General features: G+C 38.6%; 3 protein-coding genes and 1 long non-coding RNA gene across 8 annotated transcripts; 1 reads left to right on the top strand and 3 right to left on the bottom strand.

Moving 5' to 3' along the window:
- The first annotated feature begins 1 nt into the window (after nucleotide 1).
- LOC105689367 (dual oxidase-like) lies at nucleotides 2-7,017 on the top strand. 2 transcript variants are annotated; one of them, XM_012406332.3, is made up of 26 exons: nucleotides 2-182; nucleotides 268-609; nucleotides 681-856; nucleotides 933-1,176; nucleotides 1,265-1,492; nucleotides 1,555-1,638; nucleotides 1,700-1,782; nucleotides 1,858-2,148; nucleotides 2,213-2,388; nucleotides 2,476-2,597; nucleotides 2,675-2,875; nucleotides 2,950-3,078; nucleotides 3,168-3,307; nucleotides 3,375-3,623; nucleotides 3,703-3,843; nucleotides 3,909-4,084; nucleotides 4,163-4,629; nucleotides 4,713-4,943; nucleotides 5,029-5,122; nucleotides 5,202-5,412; nucleotides 5,485-5,605; nucleotides 5,675-5,904; nucleotides 5,993-6,151; nucleotides 6,208-6,363; nucleotides 6,444-6,572; nucleotides 6,650-7,017. In XM_012406332.3, exons 1-26 carry the CDS (start codon nucleotides 47-49, stop codon nucleotides 6,776-6,778), a joined length of 4,845 nt encoding a protein of 1,614 aa, XP_012261755.2. In that variant the 5' UTR covers nucleotides 2-46; the 3' UTR covers nucleotides 6,779-7,017. The 2 variants fall into 2 exon arrangements, with proteins under 2 accessions (XP_012261755.2, XP_048505791.1); XM_048649834.1 differs by having other exon boundaries at nucleotides 2,213-2,597.
- On the bottom strand, nucleotides 5,686-7,317 carry LOC125499860. Its single transcript, XR_007276881.1, has 2 exons — nucleotides 7,013-7,317; nucleotides 5,686-5,911 (listed from the first exon to the last, which is right to left on the bottom strand). It is a non-coding gene; the product is annotated as an uncharacterized LOC125499860 (long non-coding RNA).
- An 825-nt stretch (nucleotides 7,318-8,142) lies between these two features.
- On the bottom strand, nucleotides 8,143-18,583 carry LOC105689369. Of its 4 annotated transcripts, none has more exons than XM_012406335.3 (7): nucleotides 18,356-18,583; nucleotides 12,430-13,811; nucleotides 12,158-12,333; nucleotides 11,691-11,717; nucleotides 11,151-11,381; nucleotides 10,810-11,073; nucleotides 8,143-10,727 (listed from the first exon to the last, which is right to left on the bottom strand). In XM_012406335.3, exons 1-7 carry the CDS (start codon nucleotides 18,441-18,443, stop codon nucleotides 10,532-10,534), a joined length of 2,364 nt encoding a protein of 787 aa, XP_012261758.1. In that variant the 5' UTR covers nucleotides 18,444-18,583; the 3' UTR covers nucleotides 8,143-10,531. The 4 variants fall into 4 exon arrangements, with proteins under 4 accessions (XP_012261758.1, XP_048505792.1, XP_012261757.1 ...); XM_048649835.1 differs by lacking the exon at nucleotides 18,356-18,583 and adding an exon at nucleotides 14,254-15,165 and having other exon boundaries at nucleotides 10,810-11,064; XM_012406334.3 differs by lacking the exon at nucleotides 18,356-18,583 and adding an exon at nucleotides 14,254-15,165.
- A 1,329-nt stretch (nucleotides 18,584-19,912) lies between these two features.
- On the bottom strand, nucleotides 19,913-22,380 carry LOC105689420 (serine/threonine-protein kinase ULK3). Its single transcript, XM_012406413.3, has 8 exons — nucleotides 22,103-22,380; nucleotides 21,872-22,023; nucleotides 21,575-21,789; nucleotides 21,270-21,496; nucleotides 20,864-21,125; nucleotides 20,418-20,627; nucleotides 20,162-20,346; nucleotides 19,913-20,091 (listed from the first exon to the last, which is right to left on the bottom strand). Exons 1-8 carry the CDS (start codon nucleotides 22,187-22,189, stop codon nucleotides 19,972-19,974), a joined length of 1,458 nt encoding a protein of 485 aa, XP_012261836.2. The 5' UTR covers nucleotides 22,190-22,380; the 3' UTR covers nucleotides 19,913-19,971.
- Between the last annotated feature and the right edge of the window lie 143 nt (nucleotides 22,381-22,523).

Raw genomic sequence — 22,523 nt, forward strand, 5'->3', positions numbered from 1 at the left:
ATGGTTTTCTGGAAAATAGAGAAAATAATAATTTGCACTACCCCAAATGTTTCCAATCACATTATTGTTGTTGCTATATTTTGGCAATGTCACGGGACAGCAACAGCCACCGCCGCAACAGAATACCACACTCAAACCGCTACCACCCACCCCTACTCAGCAACCAACACCTGCAGCTGCAGGTAAGAAACCAAATCAACGACGAAGTAGTGAGTCACTGAATACGTTTAGAAGAGTTCATCTGATAAGCAACTTTTTTAATTTTAGGCAGAATAAAGCCAACAGGTAAAGAATATGTCGAAGAGAAGACTTATTTGTTGGATTGGCTGCTGACGGGATGCTGGGGCAAGAAGAAGTGCAACGAAATAGGTGAGCAAAAGCTCTACGAATACCAAGGATTTGATGGCTGGTACAATAACGTTGGACGACCGGAACTTGGTGCTATTGATACACCGTTATTAAGAAGAAGCCCAGCAGCCTACAAAGACGGAGTTTACCAGCCATCAGGGTTCAACAGGCCAGAACCCTTGGAGCTTAGTGAAAACTTATTGTTCGGACCATCCGGGACAACGTCGCAAACTGGCAAAAACGCGTTTCTTGTATTTTTTGGTACGTCTGGTGCGAGACATTTAATTACAAGTATAATCTAGGATGCAAATTCCATGAATAATATATCGCAGGGCAACAAGTTGTCGAAGAAATTCTGGATGCTCAAAGACCTGCCTGTCCTCCGGAATATTTCAACATAAAAATACCAGAGCACCATACGTACAGAGGTCTTCACTCGGAACTGCCTATTCTTCGTACGAGGTACGACGCTCGAACAGGCTTTTCGCCAAATAATCCCAGACAACAGGTATGCTACCGAAACGAACGAGGGAATTGCCTTTTTCAATTTTTGATTGGAGCATCGAAGATCGTTCTGTTTTTAGTTGAATGAAATCACTCCTTATCTCGACGGAGGACTCATGTACGGTACAACAAAAGCATGGTCAGATGTTTTGCGAACCAACGAGGATGGGAAGATCGATGAGGACGGAAAATTAGCGACGTCTTTGAACGGACTTTTCCCTATAAAAAATACCGTGCGACTTCCGATGGCTAATCCACCTCCACCATTAAATCACGACAACTACACCACACGGCACGAGACTGAGCATGTGAGCAGATTTTTCAGTGAGTGTGAACAGACATTTAATTGAAATGGGTGTTAATATAATTTTGCTGCTCCTAATATCGCTAAGATCTTTTGATGTCGTATCAGGGCTTGGAAATCCTAGAGGTAATGAAAATCCTTTTCTTCTAACATTCGGAGTTCTGTGGTTCAGATGGCACAACGTTATTGCAATGCACCTTCGTAAGTTGCATATGGAGTGGACGAGTGACGAAATATTCTATGAAGCTAGGAAATGGGTAATTGCTACCCAGCAACATATTGTAACCAATGAATGGTTGAAGGAATGGCTCGGCACTGAGTTACCAGCCTACAAAGGTAAGTTCATGACGCAAATTTTCGTACCAAGCCGAATAATCGATTGCACAAACATTCAACAGGATATGATCCCAGCATCGACCCACAAATAGATCAATTCTTTCAAGCCGCCGCCTTCCGATTCGGCCATACCCTCGTTCCTCCAGGTAGGATTCAATCATTTTTTCCGTAACTCAGAAGTTTTTACACAAAAAGTTATCTCTGCAGGTGTACAAACAAGGGACTACAGCAGAAATAAATGTGCTCCTAAAGGTATAATACGAACATGCAACAGTTTTTGGAGACCCAAGGTGTGTAAAATGGCTTTGAGAAAATTAAACTTAAAAATCTGGATGCGATGAAAAAAATTGACAGTTGTATTGCAGGAGGCTATTCTAGAAACGGTGAATGATACCGATGAAAACTTACTCGACGAAGGAATGAACAGACTTATTATGGGCATGACAGCTCAATTGTGCGAAAAAGAAGACCATAGGATAGTGGAAGATTTGAGAGGCAATGTGTTTGGTCCCTTAGAATTTTCCAGGCGTGACCTGATGGCCATCAACATTCAGCGAGCTCGCGATCACGGACTTCCAGACTACAATACAGTCAGAGAATTATTCGACTTACCCCGCGTTGAGAACTTCTCATTTTTCCGATACGCAGACCCAAAGGTACCCATTAAAACGAGTTCTGCTTAGTATGAATTGTGATGATTACGAGAATATATTTCAACAGATAAAAGATAATTTTACAAGATTGTATAAAAACAATTTCGACGATATCGATCTTTGGGTAGGAGGTATTTTGGAAACTAACACTGGGCCCGGTGAGCTCTTTCAAAAAATAATAGTCGATCAGTTTAGGAGAATAAGGGACGGCGATAGATTTTGGTATAAAAATAAAAGGAATGGGTATGTAGACGGTCGTAGACAAAACAATTATACATCCGCAAACCATTTTATCGAGATGGAGAATAAATTTTCAATTTCGTTTCACAGATTATTCACAGAGAACCAGATAAAGCGGATAGAAAAATTATCGTTTTACGATGTTTTGCTTTCTGTAACGAATTTAAGACCAGAAGACATCCAAATCAACCCCTTTCACGTCCCATATGAAGGTTGCACATGTTAATTCTGGTAATTCCGTTGGAAAAACATAGAGTAATTATTCAAAATGAACGAATTCTTTTAATAGGGGATGAAGTGGTGAAGCGGTGCGAACGTGTCTACAAGCAGAACATGTGCCCACATTCCAAGATCTCGCCCAAATGCTGGCACATACCACTTAATGTGAGCGATCTTAGTCCGTGTAGTAGTCCGGCTACTTACGACTACTTTTCAACTAGCGACGTCTCGTTTATACTCACCTTTTTGGGAGTATCAATGTTCATACTTGGTAGCGTAATTTTTTTATAACGTTTGTAATGTTTTAAATGATTCAAAGATTTTCAATGATTCATATTCACACAGGTCTTGTTATCATGCTGCAAATAATGCTGCGCCTAAGACGCAGAGAGCACAGGACTATGACTAGGAAAATTGATGCCAAGTTGAGAGAATCAGTGATGCGTGGGAAAAACATCGATGAAGTTTACACAGGTAAGTATTGAATTTATATTTTATATTCCTTGTCATTAATACCCCAGATTTTTGACTTATCGAAAGCACTTTGCTTGCTAATTGAACAGCCAATGAATGGATCAGTCACACCAAACCACTAAGACCAATACTTTTGACATTGAACAAGGTAAAGAAACAAATAGAAGTTCGAAGCCTACGTGCTCAGCTTATAAGAGCCCTGGATCTGACTCACAGTCAACTTACAGGGGTGAGCATCGTGTGGAGAGTTGAGCATCGATTAATGATCTTATAATGATTTTATCAATTTTCTTCAGATTCATACACCAACCGATAGATCCTTCATTTTGATCAGAGTAGAGAACCATTATGATCTGGTTTTAAAATTTGGGTCAGAATACTTGAAAGACTTATTTTTGAGAGGCTTTGAACAGTTCGCTATTGCAGCTGATATAAAGAGAGAATATATAACAAGTCCTACAACGACGATGATGCTAAAGCATGCAGTGACAAAGAAAAAAAGACAGCAGACAATTGAGAGATTCTTCCGAGTAGTGTTCGGCCAGGTATTTTTCCTTGTTCTAATAAAAAAAAACTCAGAATTTCGTTCTTAAATTAATGAAAAAATATTTCCGATTTTCCAAGGGTTTCCATATAGCAAACTCACAAGACGAAATTTGGGAGATGGACTCAAAGATATCCAAAGAGGTGATCTATACTGAGCTAACAATCGCCGAATTTGCCGAAGCCTTGAGCATGGCTCCTGAAGCACAATTCGTAAAAAAGGTACGATGCATGAACCGAAATTTTAATTCGCAAAACCTTATTGATTTTTCCATCAAAATCCACAGATGTTTGATCTAGTTGACAAGGACAAGAACGGATTTATATCGTTCAGAGAATTCATGGACATGTCTGTGATATTTTACAATGGGGACGTGAATCAAAAAGTTAAACTTATGTTCGATATGTATGACATCAATGGTAGTGGTTCATTGACCAGGAAGGAGTTCTTTGACATGTTTAGGTGACCTAAAAGATACCTGTGGATGACCTAGCTTCGAATTTTTTCTTAAAAGTACTATTCATCAATCTTTTTACACAGATCATTCATGGAAATAGTAAACGCTGATGTTAAAGAGGAGGAGCTAAGCCTGGCAATAGAAGAAATGACCAGAGCAGCTGGCTTATCAAATAAAAAAGACATTCGTTTTGAAGACTTTCAACGTCTCCTAGGGGACTACAAGAGCCGTTTATGCATAGAGTTTAACTTGCCCGGATCATCGACAACCAAGCAAACTTTTGTTTCACAAGCTCAGAGAGTGGTCGAGAGCATGTATGGCGATCCACGAGAAATATCATCCCGTGTTCAGGGTAATTTACACAGAGAACAAGACCAAACAGACAGAGATGATGTCATTGCCAAAGATGAGGAGCTATTGCTTGCCAAAAATCAAATAAAAAGATACTGGTATCCCACAACTAAATACATCGCCGACAAACAACTAGAGATATTCTGGGTATTTTTATACACATCAGTTTTAATTGCGATTTTTGCAGAGAGAGCCTACTGTGAGTATCATGCATTGATTTAAATCCTTAGGAAAAAGTGATCTAATGCACATACAGCTAATAGATTCGTGTAAAAATTCCAGACTATCACGTAGAACGTGAACACTCGGGTTTGCGACGGATCGCAGGCGCTGGAGTGACGATTACCAGAGGTGCTGCATCAGCGATGATGTTCACTTACTCGACTTTACTATTAACTATGTGCCAGAATACTATAACTATACTCCGAGAAACGTTGCTGCAATACTATGTCCCATTTGATTCAAGTTTGGACATGCACAAGTATACTGCATGTTGGGCTCTTTTTTTCACTGGTTGGTAACACATTTGTTTTCAAATTCTATCCATGCAATGATAAATTTGTTTTCATCCAAAACTATTCACATTTTCCACTTGTAGTGATGCACGTGTTGGGCCATGCCCTCAATTTCTATCATATTTCAACGCAAACTTCGGATGACCTGACGTGTTTGTTTCCAAATTTTTTCCACGGGTGAGTATTTTCAGTTCTTGAATTATTCAAAAAGAGAAGAAGCATAAAAATAAATCTTCCGGATTTTTTTTTACTACAGAACACACGAGATTCCAAAGTTTCATTATTGGTGTTGGCAGACAATGACGGGGGTAACTGGAATCGCATTAACAGTTCTAGCTGCTACAATCTTTCTATTTTCACATTCCCTTGTTAGAAAAAAGTTCTACAACTTGTTTCGATACGCACATTCAATGTATCCAATATTTTTCATCCTCATGATTCTTCATGGCACAGGAAGATTGATTCAGGTAAAAGTCAAAACTCTTAATTTGTGTACAGTTAACTTTGTGACAAGTGAAATAACTTTTCAATTAATATAGCAACCATTCACACACCTTTTTCTATCTGGGCCAGCCATTCTGTTTACCATTGATAAAATTATAACTATGACAAGAAAAACTATAGAGATACAAATCGTAGAAGCAGAATGTCTTCCCTCAGGTAATGATAAAATCTATACTCAAATTCTGTCAGTAATAGAAGTAAGTCGTAATGTAAAATTGTTTTCAGGGGTAACTTGCCTCAAATTCAGGAAGCCACCAAATTTCCAATATAAATCTGGACAGTGGGTCAGAATTGCATGTTCAGATTTTAATCCCAACGAGTACCATCCTTTCACTTTATCTTCCGCACCAAACGAGTCATACTTAACAGTTCACATTAGAGCTGTTGGCCCCTGGACTACGGAGATCCGTCTTAGAGTAGATCCAACATTAATAAGTGATCCAATTCTTCCAACGGTAGTAGCTGTACAAAATAGAAAACAACATACCAATGACATGCCATTACAAAATGATCAACATTGAATTTTTATCAATTATTGAGTAGATTCGGGTGGACGGACCATATGGAGAAGCAGCACAAGATTGGTACAAGTATGATTTAGCAATTATGGTTGGATCTGGAATAGGAGTAACTCCATTTGCTTCCATCTTGAAAGATATAGTCTATAAATCAAATCTTCAACAAAGTGTGGGATGCAAAAAGGTAACAGAGGATTCAAATGGGAGAAAAATTATGCATTAATATTCCATTGATTTTAGGTTTACTTTTTGTGGGTTACTAAAACCCAGAAACAATTTGAATGGATGGTTGACATATTGAGAGAATTGGAAGCAGCAGATGAAAACAATGTGGTGATATCTCACATTTTCATAACACAATTCTACCAGAAATTTGATTTGCGAACTATATTCCTGGTACAGTAGCTTTTGATCAAACATGTATTGAGCTAAATTAACGTTAGTACCTATTCAAGGAAATATTTCATTAATTTCAGTACATGTGTGAGCGCCATTTTCAAAAAGTAGCTAACAAATCATTGTTCACTGGATTAACTGCAGTTACACATTTTGGTCGGCCAAATTTCTTACAGTTTTTCAGGAGTATATGTCAACTAAATACCAGCGTAAGTGTACCCGATATAGAAGTAACTTGGCAAAGTATAAACTCATTGATAAAAATCATTCAATTTTTTTTTCACAGACCCCTCGAGTCGGAGTATTCAGCTGCGGGTCCAGATCTGTAACGCAGGCTGTCAACCAGGCATGTCACACTCTTAACCAAGAAGCTACTAACGACACGTTGTTCAAACACCACTACAAATCATTTTGAGCCAAAAGCATAAATCATCAAACGCCATTAGCAGCATTCAAAAATGTTCAGTATAAGTAGTGCGTTACTGTCACAGTAAAGGAGAACCTCAGCGGACTTATTTCAACATTCGAAAGCGTTGAAGTTAGTTTCGCTAGCGACACAGCGACCACATACATGACATTGATACTTTTTTATACATGATGGGTATTGCAAAAGTATGGACAATTAGTCAATAAATTGTTCTATATTTACCTCAATTTTCCAATCCCACTGCTTTTGCTCGTGCTGTCATCAATGATAATCGTTATGTTATGAGTGATAACAGTTTGTTGGATACGACATAAACCATGAACGACAAACCACAGACAACTTTTCACGATATAGTAGTATCAGTGCAACTTTATAAGTGATCTGTGCCACTAACGAACATTCGTGTGAGATGTCTATGGTTGTGGATAACGAATCATGTCACTACTGATATCGGTGAAAGTAATCTACTCTCGACGCTAACATCACTGGCTTTATGTGATGTGGCCACATGTAACACAATCTTGAAGCTTGAAACACTGAACGACGTGACATCCTACGGAAGCCCGGTAGGGACATCACTGATATGTTATCAGTGTATAATACACGGTGTTACATCGAGAAAATCTGGTGAGCGTCGTGAGCTTGCGCCATACTGGCTTGCGCCCTCTGACTGATCGCGCCAACCAGTGTGGCAACTAATTGTAAACTTAAAAACCGTGGGAACTAGCCGGGAGCGCCTCAGCCGACTCGATCGAAAATTTTTCATAGGTAAAAAGATACTTTGAAACACTTTTGAAATATGTTTAATCACAAGTGAATGAGTTTCTAGAGACAAAAACCTAGAGTCATTAGGTGCATTATCTGCACGCCATGGAAAGTATAATTTTGAAGTGATAAGTTAGTGATTCCTATAAGAAAAATTGAATTCGTTACTAAAATTTTCACAGGTCATAAATTAAATACTTGAACTGTTGGCTGAAGATTGATACTTCGCAGTACTTGGATGAAGTAAGGATCCACTCAATCTTGAAATTTTGACTATGATCGTCCAAGGTATACCTAATTGAATTCTTATTTTCTCATTGATTTTACAAAGTCGACGATTCGGCAGATTGATGAAGTAAACTGCTCTTAGATGTCAATAATGTATAAACTCTGTAATTTTCTCATCTTTCACAATTCAAGATTCCTAAAATCAGAAGGCAAACTTCATTAGTGGTCAGAGATAGCCTCTGAACAATAGTTGATGGTTATTAAAACGAAGGATTAAGAAAAACGATCTATGAGAAAATCGATTAGTATTAAGACTGATGATTAAGAACTAAAATAAATGAAAAATTGAAATTTCTTGATTTTGTTATATCGTGGTTTTATTTGAAATATCTATTAATTCTAGTTAATCCTTATGAGCTATATGTACAGATGACGATATCATAAATTATAGTACATGGATTATAACAAGTGTGTGTAACAAATAAATGCTCTAGTCTATAGGTATTCACTTAGAAATAGTTTCCTAGTTTTGGACTGGGGTCTCTCAAAAAACTTTCCTTGAGAAATTCTGAGAATGTATAACGGTGATGCAAGTTGATCTAACTGTATTATAGACGAAGTGATAATCTCTATATTGATTAAAAATGGTATTCACGTGTACGCTAATTCTGAATTATTCCATCTTATGTAATGTATCTACCCAGGGATGATGACATACAAACAAAGTATGACAGTAGTTATTGTATGCACTGCATCTTGTATTATCTTGATATTGTTACTGCTGTGTATGATTAAGAGAAGAAGGGAAAACTATCTAATCAAGATTGAAGCCCAGAGACTCCAGTCCGGTTTGTAGTCTTTTTAATGGCAATAGAATTTCCTCAAGTCATAGTTCAGCTCGACTCGATTCATAAATAATAAAATATACCGTTTTTACTACAACAGAATACCTATGCGTCTTCTTATTCTTTCTTTTCTTTCTTCTTCTTTTTATTTTGATTAATATTAATATTATAACTATTATTACCATCATATAAAACCCACTCTCAACGGTGAATTTAAAATTACATTCTCTTTTATATACACTTTTTAAGCATACATTATGTATTGTTTTTTAGTATTTCTTCCAAATTTTTTACACGTCTGTCACAAGCGTCCAAAAATTTACAGTACGAACAGTCTGAGTCCATATTACTATTTCCCTTCCTGCCCCTCTATTTTGTTCCGTTTGGTTTCATTGTACATACACATACTTACTAATCTCATTGGATTAGGTTCTTCGATCTCAGAGTCAAATCTATTGATGACGTATGACATCGAATGAATCAAATTTATTAGAAGAATCTTACCGTTTGTCTCTCTCTTATTTAATCATGCATCACAGTTTGATTAAGAGATATTTGATTTTGTACTAATATAGTGCAACTGCCAAAATTATAAAATGAAAAACTGGGAGAATACAGTACGACTTAATGCTTTTGTTTTACGTTTGTATGTTTTACTTTCTAATTATTCACAGAAATGTTCTCTATAAACAATTATTCTTTTGTTAAAGATAACTTTACAATTTACATTTTTCCTGCATCTCATAATCACAACAAATGGAAGATGGAAGTAAATTAAAGAAAAATTTCGTCAGATTCTATAAACTTGTTTTTCGTTACATATTATCAGTGACTAAACTCATTCTCCCGCAACACAACACTTGACAAAAATAAAAAAATATATATATATATTTATGTATATACATAAATATGTATATTCATACATACTTTTTGCATACATACATATGTAATATATATATATATTTCTTCCTAAACAAATGCCTTACATACAACCCACGTAATTTGAAGGCGCTAAAAATAAGAATGCATATCATGTTTGCTATAAAACTTTATAGTCTTGCGCTAATCGTAGTATGTAGTTTCTAAATAATAAATTTGTATAACTCGAAAGGAATTTAACTGCCAAATTCGAAGAATCTATAGATTTGTAACTTTTAGAAAACGAAATTGAAATGATTTCATTTGGATACATTGATTGCCTCCATTATGTTGGAATGATAGGTAGCAAAAGAAATTCCGTAGCGTTTTGAGAATCAATATTCATGGGGGATTTGGGTAACTTCTTTCTATACTCATGGACTCGCCATGAAATTACCTTTCATCTTTCAACGCATGGTTCTTTCATATCAGAATATTTTAACTAGGAACTTGAGCTGGCGTTACCTTTACTTATTCAAAGCTCCGCCAGACCGCACCGCAAATTTAAGAATCCATAAGAATCTCATCAACAGTTAAAGTTACGAAATTTTTTGGTTCGTTGACTAAAGATCCAACAACATCCAAATTCACATCTTTTTTCTAACTAAATTATTCAGTCGCTGGAATATATGTTATTAATTCGCATTCGAGATATTAAATATTTATAGTAACGAAAAGCTTAAATTTATTTTACCGATTACAAGAGAGCTGTGAATTTGGTAGTAAACTTTCCTTTTAGCCGTCAGATTTTTAGTTTGAAACAACAAATGAAAAGTTTGATTTTTTTTTTTACGTTTGATTGTTTTTGAATGTAATAAATGGTGGCGATATAATCTGTACACAAAGGAACATGAATCGATCAAAAGCACCTTCAGATATGCTAATATCCAGCGGTTTAATTTTTCACAAACAGGGAATAATGAAAACCCTATCAAAACGCTGAGTGGTAATAATTGTACGTGGGCCAGTAAGGCTGTAGCCAATCCTAGCTGGTGCGTTGACGTTTTTTCGGGGGGTGCTCTTCGGACGAATGAGCTGGTGCTGGGATTTCCGTATTTCTACGGGTAAACACATATTTCATCTGCGGCATAAACCTCATTAAACTTCTAACTTGGATCAGGGGAAGCTCTTCGTTTATCGAGGAACATTTACCCGCGTCCATAAGCATCTGCATTTGCTGCCTGTGAAGAATGAGGTAATAAACGCCAATTCTTCGGTAAAATTATGAGATTTTTGGTAATTCATAAATAATAATCATCATACCGATTTCCTTGATACAAGTCAACGCCCAGAACATTGGTAAGGACTTGTCTGCATTCATCGATATCATATGTAGGAAAATACTGTGACACAAAATCAGGAAGAGTCATTAACAATTCCGTATAAATGTACGGCTTAGCGTTTATACAGGGCACCATTTTTTCATCGACCAAAGCCTTCTGAACTTTGTATGGTACATGGCTGCCCGAAGTAGGTGTGTCGCTGATGGGTATCAGAGGTTTTCTACCTCTCGAATCCCTGGAAAAACTATAAAAGTCTATGAAATAGTTCAAATATCTCCTGGCCAGAAATCTAGCAAGAAGAAAACCTTGCTTCTGACTCACTTCACATTGTTACTGCTTCCATTAACAGGTATAAGTGGAGGTGGATATTTCGCCGTGGCCGAATTGTGACCAGGTGGTGTATGCCGGGATGGATGCGTGAGCATGTTCTGTGTTTGTGGCATGAGTGAGTGGACGTGGTCAACGTTCAGATTCAACAAATTGTGAGGATAGGTACTCGGACTAACAGCGCTTGGAACACCCAGACTCGGTGTTGTGTACGTGGTTGCCGCCCTGGAATTAAAGGGAAAAAAATTGTTCTAGTTATCTACATTATTGCCAAGGTAATTAGTTGGCAATGATAATACTAATAAAATGGCCGAGAGTCTGAAATTCTTTTTTTTTTGTGAGAATAAGTGAGGAATAAAAAACTGCAATACGTCATAGTAATAACGGAGTGAAAGTGAAGTACAGACTTTTACTAATTTGTTAGAATTTCATTATGAATCTATTCTATTGAAACGATACTTCTCAGATATGTAATTATATTCAGCCTGGATTAATAATCAAAAGGCAACTATAATACAGTGTACAGGGACTCACCAGTCATCCTTCCCATAGGTTGGATAACTATATAAAAGAAAAAATCATACATTGTATGTAGAAACGGCAAGAAGCTCAGTTATACCGATTAAGAGTTAGGTAATAGATTACTAATTAAAGCCACATTACGATTTAGTAAGAAATATAACAATTCCATTTAATCTTTAAACTTCAAATGACTGATCTATGACAATGGTAAGCAGTCACTGCTACAAAGACTTGATAATTCTTTGCACTGAAATATTACTTGAGAGATCGTGCGAGACATTTCAATCTAACGTTTCAAATTTCATTACATCAAACAATGCGGCACTTGTCTAAGTATCCAATCAAAGGTATGGTCGATGTTTGAGTCAAGAATCAGGAGAATCTATGAAATCTAATTGACACAGTAAATTGAAGTACCTACACTAATCAACAAAATTTTTATTCTAATCAGAAACGTATAAAGATAATGTCAAACTCACCCGATATTGGGCTGACTGGAGTGGGCGGTAGCTCTGACCAGAGGGGGTGGCTGAGCTTGGGCAGCGGCTTGCATCGTTGTAGCAGGATATACTCCTGGGTATTGCGCACTTGCCCCGCTACCACCCCCTCTACTCCTAGACTGCTGCGAGTAGCTTTTATTCGATGAGGCTATTTGCTGGAATACGAATAAGCAAAGTCAGAAAACAAGTAAAAACAAAGGGTGGTAAAACTACTTGACGTGAATTGAATTTGAAATTAGGGTGAGACTTACATTATGCATATTTAGAGGAGCATTTGTCATTCTAATGACATGACTCGCCTGTGAAACTAAAGCTGTCTGAAAGGTTGGCTGACCCCCAACGAGTCCAGGCCATCCGTTACATGCAGCTTGAACTGCATTTAACATTGGTTGCTGAGCAATGGAGTTATTCCTTGCTGGGGAAACCCTCGAAGGAGAGGAATGTGCCAGATGCGTTGTTACTACAGGTCTAGGTTGCACAACTCTCTGAATGGTGGCATTTGAGTTAATACCTCTTGGTACGACGTTTGGCATTTGTGGCCCTCTTAAATTTAATGAGTTCTTGTGGTTGGTGTTATTTTGCACATTAGTTTGTTGCTGTTGCTGCTGCTGTTGTTTAGCAGCTGGTGGCGTGGGTGGCTGCTTTGTCCAACCCCCCCCACTTCCACCACCCTTACTGCTCACTAACAACTGTGAGTCCATAACTTTGCTCGGCCAATAATCCTCAAAACCCGTACCAGGTGGAAAGTAGCTTTTAATGTCACTCAAACTGATCACGGAACACGTTTCACTGGCAAACAGTTCATTACGTATACCCTGAACTTTACAGCAGAATTTAAGATACGACAAGTCCCAACCCTCGAGTTTTTCTGCTTTTAATTTGAGGTTATCCGTCTCACCTTCGAAGTAAAACAGGGGGACATATTTTAGACCGTCCTTAACCGTATAAGGGACGACAGACTCCTTATTTATACGAATAAAACCACATTTCTCTGCCTTCTGCTGCTGCATCACCGAAGATGCATTCTGCCCAGCACCAGCTGTCAATTTAGTATAACACATATCTAAGAACGTATAAAACTCCCTGGCATCTGCGAGTCTGACGACTAAGTCTTTGCATGTAAACAAATCCCTTCCAAATTGGTTTTCACAATGTTTGATGTTTATTTCATTAAACAGTTTGCTCTCAGCCTCTGTTATATAGTAACTCCTGATGCACGTACAGCTATAAATATCAGCGTGTAGATACCCAAGGTATTTGTTGAGCAATTTTGACTCAAGTATCCTAACCGCGCAATACTTTTCACCAGCTCTGAATATGTACGGTATGTGGCACTTTCCAAAGCTTGTCCATCCAAACCTACCCCTTTGGCTGTCATCGTCCAAAGGAAGTTTCCCTTCTGGAAGCTGAGTAGGCTTTGGTAAAGAGGAATCTGCAGGCCTTTTCAAATTTGACGAAAGGTAGCTTAAGATTCCGGGTAGGTTTGGCTGCGACGCTAAACCAGCAGCCCTCGGCTGTCCAGCTACAGCTGGTCCCATTTTCGCCTTGTTTGCTTCCACCATTTTGGCTGCCAACTCCCTGATCTCCGCATCGTCAGGCTTTTCTTGTTTCACAGTTACCTTTTCCAGCGAACCTGAAACAAATAGTTGAAATCGTTACAACGTAGCTTTAATTATAATAACAAATAAAGCAGATGGTCAAAACTTCGACTAATTGACAAATTAATAATAAGGGAAAGTAGGATAAAATAAAACGATGGAGAATTGAGTATCGGTTATAGAATTGATGAAATTTATGGGAATAATGAGATCATTGGTTAAGAGCAAAGTACTTGATTAGGAAGATAGGCCAGCTAGTCTTGTTACACTGAAAAAGAACCAGGCATAATATCAAACATGTGAAGTTTATCTCAACTTAAGACAGTGGGAAATACCGAGTTTCGACCGCGTGCGGCTAAGCAAATGTCAGGTGTTGATATGGTGTGAATTGATTAGAATTGAACCCGGATGACACTGAGGATTGTTAAAATTAGCAGACGATGATAAAGACGCAGGAACATCAATTAATCGTAATACCTCCTCCTCCCCCGACACCTCCTACTCCTGCTGTTCCTGAAGTGACCGGCGAACTTTTGGCGAGGACTACGGCGGCTGCCGAGGATAACGCCATTATACGATTTCACGTTGTTAGGCCATGTAGTAGCATCGAGCTGGCAGGCCTGCTGGCTTATTGGTTATTCCTGTTTCACGGGGTCTCCACTATCAGACATACGTACGCCGCCAACGGCCAGCTAGACCAGCTACACCAGCTACTCAAATTCCGAATAACACGACACTGAACAAAACTACGAAATACTATAATCCGGTTGAAAATCCAACGAATAGCCTGTAGCTCTGTGGCGTTACAGCCTCCACCTCGTTGTTCGGTTTGTAGTTCTATGTTTGGTTAGATTTTCAAGATAGACTGTACTCCGAGGAACGAACGAAACGAACAAACGTTCGCTACTCGCTTCTCTGCACCGATCGAGACGGTTCAGGAAAGTCGCGGAGTTGCCTAAATGCAACTCCTCATCTTGGCCAGGTGTCCTGGCTAATATTTCACATGTTTGAGATATTCACTTTCGATTTTCTAACCACCGAAACGTAGATCACTTTATCAGTTATTAAACTATCCTTCGGTACCTACGAATTACGATTATTAGTTAAAACATAAGGGAGCCCCTCGTTTTTATCTACCCGATGACAACAAACAGTATTAGTTGTAGATGTAAGTCTCGTTTCGATGATGCTCTTCTTCTCTACTCGCCGCAGCACACGCGCGCCACAAAAACTCAGCGGAACAGTACGTCACATCGGTTTTAATGCCCGCCCGCCGTTCGTTCGTTCGAAGAGTCGCCGAGCACGTCGATTTGAAAGCAAGCCGCAAAGCAGGCAAACCAGCTAGCGAACGAACGCGGAGAGCAACGGCAAAGGCAACGGCGGCAGCGGCGGCAGCAGCACCAGCAGCGCCGCAACGCCTAAGCCAAAAGGCGAACGCAAAGCTTTGAGCGCAGAGGAATAAGGAAAAGAAGGCGGGCGACGTGAAGGAAGGCAGAGAGAAATAAATATTTGCCCCAAGTCCGTAGCCTCGTGCGCAGGCCCCCCCTGAAATTCATCCTAGTTTTTATCCACCTGTGAGTCATTTCGATGAAATGGCGTCCGAGAAACCATTCTCAACCAATCCCGTTACGCCGTCTGGCACCAACAAAAGAAAACGCCATCATATGACGTGACGTCATCACAAATATCCTAGTAGGGCCCTGTGCGAGGGTAGCATTCGAGTTTCCAAGGTCGTTTGTGACAGACGTATGTATTTGGCTATGTAATCTTCTATGTACTCACAGACTTTCATATGTGTGTATCCTATTGTTTTTTATTCGGACGATACAACAACAAATCATTGTTGCCTTGTTTATTGTAGATGAAAAAAAACAACAGCGAGACGCAATCAAGATATATCTGTACGTAAAATATTTTCTCAAGATTTATAAAATATTCGACGTATTTACTATCTTGATTTTCATTGCAAATATCGAACGATCGGTCAATTATTTGTATACGAAATCATTCAAATTCGCTTGAGATAACGTTAATTAACCAGAGTAATCAAATTTGTCGACGATGCAAGAATGCAATTTGATCCTCCTCCACGGCGGAGATCTATTGGATTGATTTTTTAGAAATACGGAATTGCACAAGTTTCAGTTGGAGGGTGGCGAAATTTTCACTCAAAATATAGCGCGATGCGATTTATTTTATTGTTTTGCAATTGCGCCACCTCTAATCGAGAATTGTCTTTCACTTTATAAATAATATCGGAAACATTTTCCATTCTAGGATTAAACCACTTTTGGGAAAATTTGAGGATCATGCAGTACGCAAGGGCACGTGTTCATTTCATCGATACATTTCATCCTCGTTTGAAAATGATCCATCAACGGTATTGAGGATATAGAGATCTTCTCATATCTGAGATCTCAAGAGATGATTAATTGTAATTGTTGGATCAGGATTCGCATCGTGTACCACGGAGGGAATCCTGTCGCTAGTACATACGATTCAAAGAGTGTGTGTAGAGTACTAGCTGAGAGAGATCTGCTAAAGACGGCAACGTTGCACGGTCGATATGCTCTTTCAGGCAAAGTGCCAAGATTGGTAAATGTATTGGTATATAGTATCGTATATATAGTGCTTTTAGAACTTCCCCCACTCCCGGCCCCTGGTGAACATTTTCTAGTAGAAGGGGTCGAAAATTTCTAAGTGGGGGTACGAAATCTGCGCAGAGCCCAGACCATTCAACTCATATAACACTTCGACTGCGCATCCTCTATATACTTCACACATAAACATATATGTATTTATTATTGTAATCATGATTTACGACGCAGTGTTGTCGTCTAGGTAGCACTCTTGATGGCATTATTTTTTTTTCAATATTTTTCAGACGTTTTTGCTTGTGTATTTGTTCATTTTTTCTTGTTTTCAACTTTCTTCTCGTATGTTGTAAAAAATTACCACCATTGATTGATAAAAAAAAATCTATGAATGATAGAGGAAATAAAAAAAGAGAGATAAACTAACATAAAAAACAACAATATATATCTCATCACGGTGTTGTTGCGCATTTGAATTTTGTCTACACTTTTGGCAACACTGTATGAGATCTATTTATAGCCGACCTTTATTGCCGCTGTTGCTATGCGAGGACATCGGATGCTCGACGGTATAAGATGGAGAGGGGATGGAATCGAAAGAACAAAATGGCCGTCCAGAGGATTTATCTGGACTCCATTTTGTTGAGGATTCTTTTTATCCCAGTCAGGGGAGCTTTGTTGATGAGATAGTTAGAATAAAAGTTGATTTTGCGTGTTTTTGAGTAATTGAAAAACTGATATTTTGTCATACACGAGGCCTACTGCTTGGTCACAACCGGTTATGTAACGGTCTGCGATTCAGGTCATTACAATCATAACAATACTGGCGTTTCCATCTGTGTATCTGTTAGCTGGTTTAGTGTTATTATCTGACAAGATGACGGAATAATCTGGAAAGTTCCTACGTCATTCATGCCGTTTGCGCAATTCAAGAGTGACTAACGTTTTTCAATGGAAAAATACTATGGAAATCCTCAGTCATATAGTAAAATAATAAAATAGAACAAAACTATAATTTCACATCTTAAACATATCATTCGCAAATTGCAAATGGTGGCGTGTTCCTGTAGCAGCTGACTACGATGTATACTGTATACATGACTGTATAGAAATATAAGTTCTGTATAGCTGCCATACTTCGCCGTTTCTCGGTTAAGTTCGTAAGCAACTACCTCTTTGTTACATCACCCGCCCGGTAGGTATATGGTATATTTTATACATATGTATACATATGACTGTATACTTATATGTATGCATGTACACCGATTATATGCATATAGGTGTATATATAGCCCATGCGCGTACATATTTATCCCGCAGCTGTACATTATATACTAGATGTATAGACTGCGGGCGACTTCTAGTCCATGTTACAAGAGGCTGAACAAATTTAACACTAAAATATGAGCGCAGGGGTTGTTGTAATAACGGAATAGTTGAGAACCATTTTTATCTTTTCCATGCAATACGTAAACGAATATGAAAACAGATGAATTTTCATCAATTCAGTTGATCATCCAAATGTTCGCTGATTCATTAATGGTACACATATGTATATTGTACCTATGTACTACATACACATGTGTAAAAAATATATTACGTGTGAGATTCTTCACACGATATTATTCCCCAGTGGCTCGATTTCGAACACCACTCCTCGGATTGATGATCGCTTGATCTTCACCGCTCGATTTGTTTGCCTATTTTTTTTTTTTTGTGTCATATTAATTGATCCAATTCCTTGCGCAGATCGTCATTAATGTCAGTAAAAAAGTTCAAACTAGCACGTGGTGGGCCAGCGCACCACGGAAATGAGGATAACTAAATTAAAAGTAGTCGAAGTGGAGGGGAAAAGAGGGATGGAAAGTTGTAAGTCAAGCGCGGGGGGATCATCCATCGCTAGCGGGACGTAACGTCCCAACATAACATAGCATAACATAACCTCCAATGCGTCGGTGAAAAGAGAGAAAAAAAAGCAAACTAACCTTGTTCTACGACGTGAGCCTCGAGTATCTCGACATCTTCTTCAAAATCTTGCGCTCTCATTTTTGAACCGGGGATGTCAATACACATATTTTTGTTCTACCTGAATAACTGAGTAATACTTTCCTTGGATGAGTCCCTTTTTTAAAATAATTAGTCTTGACATCTACATTTTCGCAGAAAACGTGGGAGGAAATACTAAACAGCAGCTATGACCACCGTTGCAACGCTTAGATGGGCCCTGCTGTATAATATTTGAATTTGCAGCGTTGCCAGTTCTTTTTCATCCCCTCCACGGGATTGTACATATGTACAAGCATATGTACTTTACATTGCAACGTTGCCGCACATCCGGTGTAGATACATAACCGAAAGGTGGGGGAAGGGAATTTCGATCGAGAGAGGGGATGAAAACTTTCCATGACGTTAACCATTGTGAGTTAACGACCATGCCCCAATCCGAATTTCACCGGAAACACTCGAAGAAACTATGCAAAGTCTCGAAGATCCGGATGACCACTTCCGGCAAAGAAGCGGCGTCCTTAGATCGCAATAACTCCTTCGCGGTACCTCTTATTAATTATTCAAACACCGAAAGAAATTGAAATTACCTAATTGTCCATCATGAATTAGAAACCAATTACCACAAAATATGAAAGTGATCAATGAAAAATTGACCAACAAATAAATCAAATTGCATGATCAGAGGACCTCGCGGACTTTCGCTCCATGGAAAATGGTGGCGATCACAGAAAATTTCCCAATTCGGGAGAATTATTACCCCAGACGCTGTTTTCATTCGCAGTCATTGACCCCGCGACTTGCGGTCGTCGAACTCACCCGATGGCAGCCATATTTCTGCATCCACTGCGTGTTTGCCGGTTTTCGGTGCGAAAAAATATTTTCAATAGTCACACAAATTTCATATTTGATATCATTGATAGCCTTTCATTCACCTCTTACTGCTTGATTAATATCTGTTTCAAATTTCTGGTGAATTATTTGAATTTTTTGTCCATTTCTTTCCCATTCGTATTTAAATACACGAAGTAGTCTACAGAGGAAACACAAAATTGACTGGGACTGAAAGTTAAGTTTTCATTCATTTCGAGAATTTTCGGAATTAATTCCGGCGTGACTCATATAGTAACGAAGAAATAAATAAATTTAAAAAAAAGTAAAATAAAATGTAGGTCAATTCAAAGGTCGCATTCACCTTGGCGCTATTTCGTCTTAGCCTTGCAGGGTGGTAAACAACCAGTTCACGCAACAAGTGTACAACAGAGCTATGTGTGAGTATATCAATTCGATGTGGTCATTCGATATACCACCGTAGGAGCTTTCGCGAGTCCCACAGATGGCATGCGCAGATATTAGATAAACGTACGTCATACGCGTGTTAACATACGGCACATACACCCTGCATTTACATACATTTATAAGATCGCGTAATAATGAGTGAATATTGGTCGCGTCATGATGCCCGTCCGATGATACCTGTTAAAAATGCATTAAGCACGGATATTTTCACTTGATTGGGCAAAAAAATAATCCAAAGATAAGGGAATTGTAATTATTTTTTTTTTTTTTTTTTTTTCTTCACAAATAAATTACGAATTTATTGCAATACGCACTGTTCAGATAAATGGGAATAATTCGACTGTCTTGTACTCTCCTCCAAATTTTTCGTAGATAGTAAAGCCTTGGTACTCTCTCCCTCCTTCATCCACAGCTGGACCTGTACAACCCAGATATTGTGTTAATTATTTGAACAGATGGATCCTACCCAAAGATTATTCTCTTCGCACCTGTTTGTGCAGAAGGTCTCTACGACGCCCAACCGGCTCTTTGGCCAGAAGAGGTACCAGCATTTCTAGAGCAGACTTGAACTTTTCTAGTGCTATCGCGTACTTTCCTTCAGACAGGTACTGCTCAGCTGCTTCCCCTATTTCAAGAGCCCCAGGCATCCCTGTCGTACTTTTACTTAGAGTATCTATTTGTAAATGAAAATTCATTTGGTGTTCGATGTAAATGCGTAATTAAACAATGACTGATTATACCAACATAATTCACGGTAAATTTCGTTATCTTGGGATTCAGTCTTCTGCATTACACCCGAAGATTCGCTAGGAACTTTGAGAATACTTCTGTTTTCATCCAATGTTGCAATATCGGTGTAACCCTCGGCGTAAACGCGTTTCAGTTCCTCTGCTCGCTTAATGTAATCGTTTATACGGAGTCTGAGAATCTCTTTCCTCTGTGGATCAGTCTCGTCTGAGAAAAAACTCTAGCTGTTATATCTTTCAACTTTCTCCATCCCAATTCGATACTTGGTCATCTTTAATCAGAAGTGCCAATTGTATTTCACTTTTCTAACAACCGGCATTTGCAAAGCTTGTTTATTTTTGTTATCTGCCCTTTTATCGGACCGACATGCTATTCTCTTTATTTACGCCGGTCAAATAATAGAGCTTACATATAATGATAGATATGTCAAGTGAAAACCCTACTCGTTAGTAACGGGATGAAATATCGCAGTGATTCACAGTAAAGGTGAAATGCTTCCTTCTGATTTTTCTCCTTATCAAGCTGCACCGCCTGTTGAACCAGTGCTACAGCTTTATCATAGTTGTCTGTTGTAGGCGCATGCCGAAGATCCAAGAATTCATGGCCAAAAAATTCGTCAAACGTCATTCTTTCTGTAGGATTATGTTTCAATAACGAAGTTATCAAGTCCTTGCACTCCGCAGTTATATACGCATTTTTAGGGAGCTGCACAGCGCAGAAAGAAAAAATTTCAGAAATATGTGGCTATTACATGATGAGAAAGTTGATTAGAAAACAGGCAAATATTTCTACTTTCAAGTTGGTCAATTAATACTAGTATTTTTTTAGATCGTATCAAATTGAAATCACCTCAATGGGACGCCTGTCTTTGATTTTTTCAGCAAGCTCTTGAAAGCTGCTACTCGAGTAGGGAGCCTTTCCAAAAAGACATTCATACATGATGATTCCTACACTCCAGAGGTCAACTCTCGCGTCGTATTTATGATCTAGTAAAATCTCTGGGGCCATGTAAAGTGGAGAACCTCGCATGTTGAATCTATGTTCAGAATTGGCCAGGTACTGAGCGAAACCAAAGTCTGAAATTTTGTATGAGATAAATTTTGCGAGGGGGGATGCAGAAAGATCTGTCTTCTTACTCATTGCAATTTACACACCTCCAACTTTGAGCGTTAGTTTTGGTTTCTTGACAAGTAATAAGTTCTGTGGTTTGAGATCCATGTGGCATATATTATGACTACGTAGAAATCGAAGAGCAAGCGCGAGCTGCTGTAAAAATTTCCTGCAAATATTCTCTGGCAATCTGTGTTTTTTTCTAATAAAACTAGACAAGTCACCGCCGTCACAATACTCCATTACTATGTATATGTACCTATAAATGTAGCAATTAGAGGTGGTGAAGTTTTCTGATTCTCTGTTACCGATCAACAGGTTTTACTACAGGATCAACGAACCTATCGTCCCAAAAGAAGTCCTTCATTTCTACAATGTGATCGTGTTTGAGTATCTTTAGAAGGCTTATCTCCGTTATAATATTTTCTATTGCTGATGTTGACAGTGTAGATTTATCCATCGATTTTATGGCCACCACATCCTTGGATCCACCCTACGATCCATTTTTTATCCACAAGGATGGTTTTAAAATATTCATAAAACATAACCTCAAGTAATCACTAACTACCCACTTTTCTGAAGGCTTTATAAACAATTGCGTAGCTCCCAGATCCGATTTTTTCTAATAGAGAATAATCCTTGATAGTAGGGAGACTCATTTTCTTGGATCTCGCACCTACACTGCTTTGTATTATGAGGCTGATTACAGATTGACAGATTACAAAGAACGTGAAATTCCTCACGTATGGATGTAGAGAGTTCGAATTTCGATTTTCCACACTGAAAGGCTAATTTCAGGCTGCTTCTTGATTCGACCAACTTTTTAGTAGGCAAACGCCGCTTGGCGACCAACGGTCTTCTCACGACCGATAAAATCGTATCTTGAATAGTTCTCGATTAAATTTTGCGTAAAAAACCAGGCTATAGAAAACACCGTATTCCACCCCGATCGGCCAGCATCGAGAAGTCGGAAGACCCGAAACCCCGGTAATA

The sequence above is a fragment of the Athalia rosae genome, chromosome 2 (assembly GCF_917208135.1).
Source record: "Athalia rosae chromosome 2, iyAthRosa1.1, whole genome shotgun sequence".
Classification (NCBI taxonomy): domain Eukaryota; kingdom Metazoa; phylum Arthropoda; class Insecta; order Hymenoptera; family Athaliidae; genus Athalia; species Athalia rosae.